The sequence below is a fragment of the Schistocerca serialis genome, chromosome 4 (assembly GCF_023864345.2).
Source record: "Schistocerca serialis cubense isolate TAMUIC-IGC-003099 chromosome 4, iqSchSeri2.2, whole genome shotgun sequence".
In the NCBI taxonomy this organism is placed as follows: Eukaryota; Metazoa; Arthropoda; class Insecta; order Orthoptera; family Acrididae; genus Schistocerca; species Schistocerca serialis.
This window is the reverse complement of record NC_064641.1, coordinates 25,724,837-25,738,751: the sequence shown is the minus strand read 5'-3', so window position 1 is coordinate 25,738,751 and position 13,915 is coordinate 25,724,837. Positions and strand designations below refer to the sequence as shown.

At 43.9% G+C, this 13,915-nt stretch overlaps 1 protein-coding gene across 2 annotated transcripts in view; it reads left to right on the top strand.

Moving 5' to 3' along the window:
• The window catches only part of LOC126473759 (transmembrane protein 47), a 149,682-nt gene that overhangs the window by 72,197 nt on the left and 63,570 nt on the right, over positions 1-13,915 (top strand). The window contains exon 2 of one of the 2 annotated variants that reach the window (XM_050101017.1): positions 7,258-7,489. The exons of the other annotated variant lie outside the window; for it this stretch is intronic. Within the exon in view, the coding sequence (XP_049956974.1) occupies positions 7,466-7,489 (24 nt within the window). The 5' untranslated portion in view covers positions 7,258-7,465. The remainder of the gene's footprint in view (positions 1-7,257; positions 7,490-13,915) is intronic. 2 annotated transcript variants of the gene reach the window in all.

Genomic DNA, 13,915 nt, shown 5'->3' with positions numbered 1-13,915 from the left:
AGCTGTCTTCAAGTCTGTTACATATAAAAATGAGTATTGGATAGAGTCGAAGTTTCCTAATTATTTGTATAAAACTGTTTAATATATATACAAAATACGGTCTATTGGATCGTAACTGAGTAACTCTTCAACGTTCTTTCGCCGCGCGAAGTGGCCGAGCGGTTTGAGGCGTCATGCACGGACTGCGCGGCCCCTCCCGCTGGAGGATCGAGTCTTTGTGTGTGTGTGTGTGTGTGTGTGTGTGTGTGTGTGTGTGTGTGTGTCGTGTGTGTGTTTTGTTCTTAGCATAAGTTAGTTTAAGTGGTATGTAAGTCTAGGGACCGATGACCTAAGCAGTTTGGTCCCTTAGAAATTCACACACATTTTTTCAGTGTTCTTCGCCGTCAGTGTAGACACCAACCTTAAAATGGTGGCAGGGAAGTTTGCAGGATAGTGCCTATGTAGGCGTAAAAAAAGCTGTACATAGGAAAGAAGAACACAGTGGGGGAGAGGGGGAGATAAGCACAGGGATTCACAGTTACCTAATGTGTGTTGCCTGTAACTTTTTCCCTCCGTGAAAATGCCAAGTTCAACTTTAAAACATTCAGCATAATAGAACATCTCAAAAAAACTTTTGGGGCCTGTTTTGAGTGAATGAAATTGGCTGGTTGAAACAGAATCCACAAATATAGATAACTTTGTAGTCTAAATACTAAAATAACAACAATGGAAAATCAGAGATGGAATAACGACAATATTAAGGGAAGGGAGATTGCTACTCACCATATAGAGGAGACGTTCAGTTGCAGAGGCAAAACAAAGAGACTGCTACACACTTGAGCTTTCGGCCACAAGGCCTCCTCCTAAAGTAGAAAACGCACACACATTAATCTCTCTCTCTCTCTCTCTCTCTCTCTCTCTCTCTCTCTCTCTCTCTCTCCTACACACACACACACACACACACACCACACACACACACACACACACACTCTCTCTCTCTCTGTGGGGTAGGAGCGCGCACATGCCTGTGTGTGTATGGGGGGGGGGGGGGGGCTGAATGGGAATGCGTTTCCTTCTTTAGAAGAAGGCTCAGTCACGAACAGACATTGTCAGCCATAAAAATTTCATCGTTGTTTGGGGACATTACCTCCGTAGGCGAAGATCCAGAGGACCCCAGTCCATTACCAAGTAAACGTAGCCCACACCATTATGCTGCCACCACCAGCTTGCACAGTGTCTTCTTGAAAACCTGGGTTCACGGCTTCGTGGGATATGTGCCACACTCGAATCCTACCATCAGCTCTTACCAACTGAAATCATGACTCATTTGACCAGGCCACGGTTTTCCAGTCGTCTAGGGTCCAACCGAGATCATCAAGAGTCCAGGAGAGGCGCTGCAGTCGGTTTCGTGTTGTTAGCAAAGGCACTCCCGTCGGTCTTCTGCTGCTGTAGCCCATTAGCGCCAAATTTAGTTGCAAGGCCGTAACGGATACATTCACCGTACGTCCCAAATTGATTTCTGTGCTTATTTCACGCTGTGTTGCTTGCCTGTTAGCAGACGCCGCTGCTCTCGGCCGTTAAGTGTAGGCTGTTGCCCCCCTGCATTGTCCGTGGTGAGAGGTAATGACTGAAATGTGGTGTCCTCGGCACAGTCTTGACACTGTGGATCTCGGAATATTGAAGGCCCTGACGATTACCGAAATGGAATGTTCCATGCGTCTAGCTTCAATTATCGTTTCTCGCTCATAGGCTGTTAATTCTCATCGTGCGGCCACAATCGCGCCAGGAACCTTTCCACATCAATCGCCTGAGTATATATGATAGCTCCTCCAATATACTGCCCCTTTGTATCGTGTGTAACCGACACTACCCCCATCTGTATGTGTGCACATCTCTATCCCCCGACTTTTAACAGCTCAGCATACAGGGTGGCCATTGATAGTGACCGAGCCAAATATCTCTCGAAATAAGCATCAAACGAAAAAACTACTCAGAACGAAACTCGTGTAGCTTGTAGGGGGAAACCAGATGGCGCTATGGTTGGCCCGCTAGATGACGCTACCATAGGTCAAACGGATATCAACTACGTTTTTAAAAATAGGAACCCCTATTTTTATTACATATTCGTGTAGTACGTAAAGAAATATAAAAGTTTTAGTTGGACCACTTCTTTCGCTTTGTGATAGATGGCGCTGTAATAGTCACACACGTTAAAGTACGTGTTATCACGTAACATTCCGCCAGTGCGGACGGTATTTGCTTCGTGATACATAACCCGTGTTAAAATGGACCATTTACCAATTGCGGAAAAGGTCGATATCGTGTTGATGTATGGCTATTGCGATCAAAATGCCCAACGGGCGTGTGCTATGCATGCTGCTCGGTATCCTGGATGACATCATCCAAGTGTCCGGACCGTTCGCCGGACAGTTACGTTATTTAAGGAAGCAGGAAGTGTTCAGCCACATGTGAAACGTCAAACACGATCTGCAACAAATGATGATGCCCAAGTAGGTGTTTTAGCTGCTGTTGCGGCTAATCCGCACATCAGTAGTAGACAAACTGCGCGAGAATCGGGAGTCTCAAAAACGTCGGTGTTGAGAATGCTACATCAACATCGGTTGCACCCGTACCATATTTCTTTGCACCAGGAATTGCACGGCGACGTCTTTGAACGTCGTGTACAGTTCTGCCACTGGGCACAAGAGAAATTACGGGACGATGAAAGATTTTTTTGCACGCGTTCTATTTAGCGACGAAGCGCCATTCACCAACAGCAGTAACGTAAACCGGTATAATATGCACTATTGGGCAACGGAAAATCCACGATGGCTGCGACAAGTGGAACATCAGCGACCTTGGCGGCTTAATGTATGTTGCGGCATTATGGGAGGAAGGATAATTGGCCCCCATTTTATCGATGGCAATCTAAACGGTGCAATGTATGCTGATTTCCTACGTAATGTTCTACCGATGGTACTACAAGATGTTTCACTGCATGACAGAGTGGCGATGTACTTCCAACATGATGGATGTCCGGCACATAGCTCGCGTGCGGTTGAAGCGGTATTGAATAGCATATTTCATGACAGGTGGATTGGTCGTCGAAGCACCGTACCATGGACCGCACGTTCGCAGGATCTGACTCCCCGGATTTCTTTCTGTGGGGAAAGTTGAAGGATATTTGCGATCGTGATCCACCGACAACGCCTGACAACATGCGTCAGCGCATCGTCAATGCATGTGCGAACGTTACGGAAGGCGAACTACTCGCTGTTGAGAGGAATGTCGTTACAAGTATTGCCAAATGCATTGAGGTTGACGGACATCATTTTGAGCATTTATTGCATTAATGTGGTAATTACAGGTAATCACGCTGTAACAGCATGCGTTCTCAGAAATGATAAGTTCACAAAGGTACGTGTATCACATTGGAATAACCGAAATAAAATGTTCAAACGTACCTAGATTGTGTATTTTACTTTAAAAGAACCTATCTGTTACCACCTGTTCGTCTAAAATTGTGAGCCATATGTTTGTGACTATTACGGCGCCATCTGTCACAAAGCGAAAAAAGTGGTCCAACTAAAACATTCATATTTCTTTACGTACTAAACGAATATGTAATAAAAGCTGCGGGTTCCTATTAAAAAAAACTCAGTTGATATCCGTTTGACCTATGGCAGCGCCCTCCAGCGGGCCGACCATAGCGCCATCTGGTTTCCTCCTTCAAGCTAGACAAGTTTCGTTCTTTGTAGTTTTTTCGTTTGACGCTTATTTCGTGAGATATTTGGCCCAGTCACGATCAATGGACCACCCTGTATATGGTAAGTAGCAATGAGTCTTTTCCATTATATTGCAAAAAAAATGATTACTTATGTTACAAGGATAGCTAATAATTTTATCGCTGTATTGCTTTAGGGTATTGTTCAAATTTAATAAAACAACATAGTGACGACTCCGATACTGTGGGATAAATGACATTGCACTTCCGCTGAAAAATGTCTGCGTTGTATTCAGTGGTTTCTTAGCTGCCTGAACTGGTCATGAATCCCTGTATCATTTGACATCTATGAATTAAATAAATAATCATTTTCGATTAATTAATATTTGCTTTATCTCTCGAAGACATCATGTGAGCTTTTGTATGTGGGAGAAACTGCACAGAAAAGCGCTAATCGTCGTCTTTTTTCAATGTGGGTGTCAAGAAACTGTTTGAAACTACTAAAACTACTGCGGTTAAATCACTAAGTAAAGTACAGGGTGTCCCACTCGAACCTCCCTGATTTCAAAGACCCAGGAAAAAAAGCAGTAGGTACGACAATGAAAATTGCACCGCATTGTAGAGCATCTCAAAGAATTTATATTCCCGCGTCAGAAATGCCAAATATCGTCGCCAGAGAGCAGCATGGTCGCATGAAGTAAAAATGGCTATCACGAACATGTTCAAAGACAACGTGCGGATTTTTCGGACACCAAATCCTACCATTATGCCTATTAACCCTTTCTGATAGTTGAAAGGTTGCCTCACCTGAGAATAAACATCTTTCCATGAAGCTGGACCCATACCAATGCGTTGCAGCAAATCCGCGAGCAAATTGTGTGTGGTTTGTCGTTCGGCGTCAGATGTTGCAGAATTTGCACTTCGTAAGCACACATACGAAGACGCCGGTGAACTTCACGATGCAGTGTTGATCGAGGTACATAAAGTTGCCAAGATGCTTGACGAATTGACTTACGTAGGCGTCTGAGAAACGTTTGTCTGATGTCCTCCGCTCTAACTTCTGAAACTCCGTAAGGTGCACCGCCAGAATGTTTCAGAAGACTTCGTGTTGCCAGAGAAACTTCCTATACCATTCCTTAATGGTTTTGACATCAGGTGGACCACATTCATACACACTACGATAATTTCTTTACACAGTAATCGGCGATTCGTTTCTGGTAACCACACTGCTGCTTGGTGCGCGGCTGTGGAGTCGCCATCATGCGGCTATGCTGCACTCTGGCGACGATATTGGTCAGTTCTGACGCGGGAATATAAATTCTTTGAGACGCTCTGCATGTGGTGCATTTTTCACTGTCGTATCTACTGCGGTTTTTCTCTCCTGGGTCCTTGGGATGTTTGAGTGGGACACCCTGTATAAATCAGTGTGTGGTTCGATAGCAGGACGTGAAACTAAAATGTGAAAGCCCACAGTAACTGCAGTAACTTTGAGTGCCCTTGTCGTGCGTGAGGGACTTCGGTGAAAATTTCAAGTATTCTGATTGCCCAGCAGAGTCGTTGAACACAGAATTACCTTGACGCCCTCTGCGCTTCATACCCCCTTGGCTGTGTGGCACATTTACATGCTGATGAAGGGCGTTTCAGCGCTTGAATGAGAGCACGCATTTAATCTTACTGACAGTTAGCGAACCATGTGAAAGCCGTTTAACTGCGCAGCAGAGGGGAAACGGAGGAGAATGGTGTCGAAAGCCCCTGGCGGTACGATTTGATGTGCTGGGGATCAATTGAAATGCTTGATTGGAGCAGCTATGATGCTAGAGAGAGGCGTTCAGCCGTTCTTTATCTATTTCTCCCCTCCCACCGCCTCCACCTCTTATTCTTCTAACGTGTGTCTGCGTTAGCGTTGTTTCTTATTGTTGTAGCCTCCATTCCGAAGACGGTTCGGTGCAGATGGCGACGTTAGCTTACCCTGCACAAGCCTCTTTGCATAACAACAACCTGCATACATTGAACTGTCTTATAGAAGTCAGATCTTTATTTCGCTGTAACTATTATATGTTGCTGTAATGTTTTTTTTCTCCAAATTATCTCATGTGAGAAAGCGAAGTCAAGCTGTAAGGTGCTTAAACTCACTTCCCCCCCCCCCCCCCCCCCGACTGACTATTCTTTTATGTCTCATGAAAACTTCTATCGACTGATCTCTTCTTTTAGTCTAATTGTGCGATAAATGTCTTTCCCGCTCCGTTCGATTCAGTACTTCTTCGCTAGTTATCCGGTCAGTAGATCTAAACTTACGCAGTTCTCTGTAGCATGACATTTCAAAAGCTCCTAACCTCGTCTTATATGAATTACTTACTGTCTGCGTTGCTCTTCCGTACAAGGCTATAATCAAGACGAATATCTTCGGAAAAGACCTAACGCCTCAGTTAAATTCGATGTCAACAAATTTCTCATTTTTAGAAAAGCCTGTGTTATTGCCAGTTGCATTTTACGTCTCTACTTCGGCCATGATCAGGTTTTTTTTTTTTTTTTTTTTTTTTTTTTTTTTTTTTTTTTTTTTTTTTTTTTCCTGCGCAAAAAAAGTTGAACTCGAGGGTTACTTCTAATATGTCATTTGCTAACTTAATTCCCTCAGCATCGCCTGATTTAATTCGACTGCATCTCATAGCCCTTGTATTACTTTAGTTCATGTTCATCTTGTAACAGCGTTTCAAGAGAGGATCCATTCAGTTCAACTGCTCTTCAGTTATTTGGTGTCCCTGACAAATTACAATGTCATCGGCAAGCCTCAAAGTTTTTATTTCTTGTCCTGAAATTTAATTTGCCTCTCAGATTTTTACTTGGCTTCCTTTATTGCGTGTTCAGTATACAGATTGAATAATTTCGAGGAGTGGCGCCAACCCTGTCTCATTCCCTTCTAAAGCATCACTCTCATTCGTGTTCCTCGACCCTTTTAACTGCAGACTGGTTTCTTTACAAGTTTTAGACAACCTTCGCTCCCTGTGTGTTATCCGTATTACATTCAGAATTTCGAAGTGTGTAGTCCACTTAAGTTCCAAAAGCTTAGTCTAAATCTACAAATTCTATAAACGCAGGTTTACCTTTCTTTAACTTATCTTCTTGGATTAGTAGCAGTTCAGTGTTGCTTTGCAAGTTGGTACATTTTACTGGAGCTCAAACTAGTGTTACTCAAGATCGGCTTCATTCTTCTGTAAATAGTTCGTGTCAATAATTTTCATTCCTGACTTATAAGACTGATAAGCTGGTGGTATTCACACCTGTCATCAAGCATGCCGTTTTTGGAATTATCAAATTATTCTTGAACTGTGAGGGATATTTCGCATATCTCATCAGTCTTGCATACTAGGTGGAATAGTTTTGTCGTGAGATGTTCTCGAAGGAATCTCGACAATTCGGTTGTCAGTTCCAGGTGTCTCGTTGCGATATCTTGTTCTCTATAACAGTGATGTTTTAATTTAGCGTCACAAAAACAAAACAGATAAAAAAAATTCGAGAAGAGGTGCTTGTTTTCACCAAGGCGTAATTCTGTTCAGCGCCGTCGCGCTGCAGACGGCAGGAAATTGCGAAGCAGCCACGCATGTTGTCGATCCTCGAGTTTCTCGCTGTGGAGCCCGGCCGGCCGGCGGCGGCGGCGCCCCCTAAGTTTGCCCGTAAAGTGTAGGAGGAGGGCGACCCCTGGATGAGCAGCACGCGCATGCGGCCATCGTGACGGCCACAGCTGGGGCGACACCCGCGGTCGCCATGGCGGCCAACCAGATAGCGCAGGTGAGTGAGCGAGCGTGCGTGGGGCGCGGGGGCGTGCCGCGGCGCGCGGAGCGTGAGGCCGCCCGCCGAGGAATGTGCCACTGTTCGTCATACCGGCAACTTGTCAAAACTGACCTTAAGCCAGTATCTATGCAGGCGCCTATCCTTGTGGATCGGTAGTGTTTTGTTAAGCCGCTCACTGTAGCGTTCCACGGGTTATCTGTGGGAAAGAAAAAAACTGCAAAACTGTTTCTGGAATGTTCCACTACCTAATCATACAAGTGACACCTGCTGGAGAAATTCGCTAGGTGTTTACGACACATATTTAGTTCCACATAAAACATAAAGACGCGTTTGATGCTGAGCAAGCCAGTAAAATACCTTGTCATAAATAGTTTACCGCCAACTTAACACACAGTCGTAGTTAACAAATACTTCCTTCAGCTATAGTTTTCTATTGTTATATCGGACTTTGTCTCCACGTAATACATTTCATAGAATTGGAATACATTTTGAAATAAATATTCTTTTGAACCACAATTCATGTAGTTCACAAATTATTCTCAACTCTGAAGGAATGAGTCTTACTTAAACGACACAAAGGTAAGAAAAAGGTGCTACAGAAAAATGAAAATCATTCAATTCAACTGTTTTCACAGGTAGTGCCTCCTTTGCATTCGGAGGTGTACATGCGATTTATTTGAATACAAAAGACAAGTATTTAATACACGAACAAGAGTTCTTAAGTTATTACTTGTCTAAAGTGCAAGGTGCAGTAGGTTATACACCTAGCGACAGAGTCGGATAACCCGAATCACAGGACAAGTTTTGGGGCTGTTCCGCGACTGTCACGGTGCAGAAGTTGCGCGACTTGTTTTAGTGAGTACATTTTCCGAGTCAGTTTATATTTGCTGTCCTGGAGAGAACACTGTATATTTCAAGTCTTCCCAACCTTTGGGATGTGACATACCAAGACTGCAGAAGCAGAAAATGGGATGCTATCTAGCATTTGAAAAAAAAAAAAAAAGAAATGCTACAGCGAGATGTAGAAAAAAATGCTCTATTTAAGATCACAGTTCAGGAGAGAATACAAGAAGCTGTGTGAATAAAGTAATAGTATTTCATCTCCGATAAAGTCAAAACGGTTTTGTTACAACCCATTACAACTTTTACTATAGAAAGATCCCAGAACTTCTCTCATTAATAAACGGTCACAATGCCCACATAGTACCAGGGACGGAAAGTTGGCTGAAACCAGATGTAAACAATAATGAAGTTCTAAACTCAGACTGAAATAAAACTTCCTGGCAGATTAAAACTGTGTGCCGGACCGAGACTCGAACTCGGGGCCTTCGCCTTTCGCGGGCAAGTCCTCTCCCATCTGAGCTACCCAAGCACGACTCACGACCCGTCCTCACAGCTTCAATTCTGCCAGTACCTCGTCTCCTACCTTCCAAACTTTACAGAAGCTCTCCTGCGAACCTTGCAGAACTAGCACTCCTGAAAGAAAGGATATTGCGGAGACATGGCTTAGCCACAGCCTGGGGATGTTTCCAGAATGAGATTTTCACTCTGCAGCGGAGTGTGCGCTGATATGAAACTTCCTGGCAGATTAAAACTGTCTGCTCAGATGGCAGAGTATTTGCCCGCGAAACGCAGGGTCCCGAGTTCGAGTCTCTGTCCGGCACACAGTTTTAATCTGCCAGGAAGTTTCATATCAGCGCACGCTCCGCTGCAGAGGGAAAATCTCATTCTCAGATTGGAATGTATACCGCAGAGACAGGCTGGACAGTGAAGAGGGGGGGTGGGGGCGTGGCGTGTTTATAGCGATAAAAAGTGCAATAGTATCGAAGGAAATTGACGGAGATCCAAAATGTGAAATAATTTGGGTGAAGGTCACGGTTAAAGCAGGCTCAAACATGGTAATTGGATGTCTCTATATGCCACCTGGCTCAGCAGCTGTTGCGGCAGAACACACGAAGGAAAATTTGGAAAATATTTCGAGTAGATTTCTCGACCATGTTATAGTTTTCGGTGGAGATTTTAATTTACCAGATATACACTGGGAGACTCAAACGTTTATAACGGGTGGCAGAGACAAAGAATCCAGTGAAATTTTGTTTAAGATCATCATCTGAAAACTACCTTGAGCAGTTAAACAGAGAACCGACTCGTGGCGATAACATATTAGACCTTCTGGTGACAAACAAACCTGAACTATGTGAAACAGTTAACGCAAAACAGGGAATCAGCGATCATAAAGAGGTTACAGCATCGGTGATTTCAGCCGTAAATAGAAATGTTAAAAAAGGTAGGAAGATTTTTCTGTTTAGCAAAAGTGACAAAAAGCAGATTTCAAAGTACTTGACGGCTCAACACAGAAGTTTTATCTCAAGTACAGATAGTGTTGAGGATCAGTGGACAAAGTTCAAAATCATCGTACAATATGGATTAGATGAGTATGTGCCAAGCAAGATCGTAAGAGATGGAAACGAGCCGCCGTGGTACAACAACCGAGTTAGAAAAATGCTACGGAAGCAAAGGGAACTCCACAGCAAACATAAACATAGCCAAAGCCTTGCAGACAAACAAAAATTACACGAAGCGAAATGTAATCTGAGGTGGTCTATGCGAGAGGCGTTCAACGAATTCGAAAGGAAAGTTCTATGTACTGACTTGGCAGAAAATCCTAAGAAATTTTGGTCTTATGTCAAAGTGATAGGTGGACATTTACACCATTATCCTGTCTTGTAAATTTACCTAAACTAGGGTGAGAGTCGAATCTTAACGTTGTTTACTTGCTTATTACATTTACCTGATCAGCAAAAAATTTTAAAGCGCATTTTCGTTCAGGAACATATTCTGGCTCTTTATCCGAGTTGTAATTATCCACATCCTCATTTTCGTAAAAATCGCCCCTGAAAAGCATTTTCCTGTCGCGAACACCGCTCGCGTTCTACTGCTAGCAGCTGTTTTGCTGGCACCATTGTTTACATGCACGCATCCTGATAAAGTTGCCATTATTCAGAATCTGAAATTGGAGATTAATCCGAATAAAGCACAATCACTTACCATGTTTTGCCGGCCGTGGTGGCCGAGCGGTTCTAGGCGCTTCAGTCTGGGACCGCGAGACCGCTACGGTCGCAGGTTCGAATCCTACCTCGGGTATGGATGTGTGTGATGTCCTTAGGTTAATTAGGTTTAAGTAGTTCTAAGTTCTAGGGGACTGATGACCTCAGATGTTAAGTCCCATAGTGCTCAGAGCCATGTGAACCAACTTACCATGTTTTGCATACAGTAACTTTGTTTCCCACCGACTGTAGCTTGCCATTATTTACAGCCGGTGTCTTCCATATGCTCTCCTATATTATGACAATCCTTCAGCGATATAACAAAGCACACTGTAGATTTAAAAACAGCTAATCACGCGTTTGGGTACAAATTATTCTTCCATTATAGGACGAGCAAGTTCAGAATATTTTGCGACCTAGTCCCTCGATAAAGTTCATTAATAATATTGGAGTCCACACAAGACACACAGTTCAGTCCGGTAGTGTTACTGAAGTTTCTCTGTAATGCAGTCACAACCCTATCGATAAGAATTCGTGATTGCTACAATAAACCAGCGGGCGACGGCGCAAGAGCCAAAACATTATGACCACCTGTTTAATAGCGTGCTTGCCCGTCTTCGAAACGAAATAAACCACTGTTGGTAGGTTCGTGGAGGTATGAGACATTAGATGTCTACGCACAGGTCATGTAATTCGCGTAAATAATGGACCGTTGATTTTCGTACGCGGTGATGATGCCATTTAACGACCCAGACGGATTCCATAGGATTTACATCGGGCGAATTTGGTCACCGAGACGCCAAATTGAGTTATAATGCACCTCAAACCATAGTAGCACGGTTCTGGCTCAAAGACACGAACAATTGTACTGCTGAAAGATGACATCGCTATCGGGGAAGACATCAACCATGAAGGGACGCAGGTGGTTTGCAGCTGTCAGCGTGACTTCGATTACTAAGGCAGGTCCTATGCAAGCCTAGGAGAATGTCTCTCATAGCATAATACTACTCCCAACAGCCAGCGTTTGTGGAGCGCCGAATCTTTCGAGCCTCGATGATGGAGTTTGTGGATATAACCATCGATCAGTGTAGCAAAAATGTGTGTCACCCGAAGAACTGACACGTTTCCGTTGATCGACGGTCAAGGTCCCTACGGTCCCTTGCCCACTGCAGTCGTAATTGACAACGACGTTAGGTCAGCATATGAAAACTTACGAGTGGTCTGCTGCGGAGCTCCATGTTCAACAATGTACGATGAACGGTGTGCTCCGAAACACTTCTGCGTACACCAGCATTGTGCTCTTTCGGCAGAGATGCTACAGATCGCCATCTATAGTACTTTACCAAACAGACAAACCTCTGAACCCCACGTTCTGCGTCATTGACGTCCACCCATTTAGCGCCTAGTGGTAGTTTCACCCTCGTCCTACCTCCTTCCGCGGATGCTCACGACAGTAGCACGTGAACATTCGACCAGCCTCGTCGTTTTTGAGATATTTGTTAATAGGCTTTACGTAATAATAACCTGCCCTTTTCCCTCATTTGCAGCCCACATCTTCGCTAGGGTGACCCCCTGTCCGTGTCGCTCCGCTTACATACTTTGTTACCGCGCCACGTGACCGCAACGGCACAAGGCGGCATCCAGCGCCGCGATGGGCAGTGGTCTTAATGTTTTGGTTTATCAGTGTACAGCACACTTATATAGGAATACTTTCACCCGATTCTTCACAACATTCAAGCCACATTGCAATAAAATTTGTAACATCAGAAGCATAACAGCATAACACGATTTACCGATAAGGCACTGTCTGGCTGCGGATGTCCGCCCCCGACACGTACACTCTCGCCCGTGCTGGCGACAAAGTCCGTACAGATCGCTAGCGGTCGCGCGCTACTCGAATGTTTAAAAAGTTGTAAGGGGGGATGGCAGTACCCTCATAAGTATCAGAAATCTGCGGGTGACAGCAGACTTGTGACTTTTCTGTTGGCTACTCAGAGCAAGCCGTGTCAATAAGCTACATTGTAGCAGTGTAGCAGTGTTAAGCCGTAGATTTCTATTACGTTTTAATCACCAAATTTTAAAAAGAATAAATTGTTTAGATGCCCTAACTGACATGATGATATACATTAAAAGAAATGAAAGCGTGTAATAATGAGCTTCAATTGCAGGTACTTAGAAGATATTTTGAAGTTAACGGTAACATTTAAGCTTTCTACGAAACACATTTCAATCAGTGCAATGTACCATTTCCATATTTTTCCGGTGCGCTGTTTTGTTTGGTATGAATTCGGTCTTCCTTTGGTTTTGGAATGTAAATAGGGGCGACACTATTCGAACGTAAGAATCTGCTTTTACTCTTCTCAAAGCTGCTTATAAAAATGGATGCTGATGAACTGATTCAGACCAAGACTTAAAACGACAATGAAAACTCGAGCACGCGGTTGCCGTTCTCAAAAGCGCACAAAAGTAACTTACGAACGACCTACTGAGGGCAGTACGCGAATGAGGACACATTACGCTGTTATTGTCCATGGATACAGCGTGCTGTAAACATCTGTTGGTTTTGGCACTGGGAAAACCGTATTCAGTTCTAAGCGCAGCGCATACTTTACTTTTAATGGAACTAGTTTGCGTCTTGATAAGTTTGTGAAATGCTTTTATATTCTAGTTCCAGCGTAATGGAAGCCTATTACCCCACACGGAAAATGGCAGACGTATTTATTGTTATGGTCTAGAAAATGGAAACAGCAGTCGGACACACGTGCTGCAAAATACACACAACGCTGAGTAATGTTCGCACTGTTTATTCATTTGTTTACTTCGGTAAGTTGTTACCAACAGCAAAGGGCTTGTAGTAAGAGATTTGTAAACATCGGGCCAACACTCTTTGTTACGTTACAACTACGTAAGGCTCCGACATTGAAATTGACCTTAACAGAACAAAAATAGTTTTAATTCGATGTGTTACTGATGGAGAACTGTCAAAAAGTAAAATGAAAATTGACTGAATCTACGTAACACACTTCGCTGATATTTGACAATATGAGTTTACTTGTATTGATACTCCGCAGCAATGAAATGTCGGTTGACAGTCGACAGTGTGACTGCAGAGATGGGCGTTCTGAAGCTTCCTACCTGAGACGACTGCTGCAAGATCTCTTGTGCCGACGCTCCGTTGTCTCGCTGATCGCCGATCCGTCAGAGTACACCGAAATAAAAAGTCACTGGTCAAAAAGCAGAACGGGACGAGGTCACTCGAGTTAATTTAATACCAAGACTGCAGATTTCTAGAAACGACTGTGGTCGGCCGGCGGAGCATCAACCCCCCGATGCGCAGTCCGCCCGTTTATTGTTCACTTCACCTAAATTAAACCGT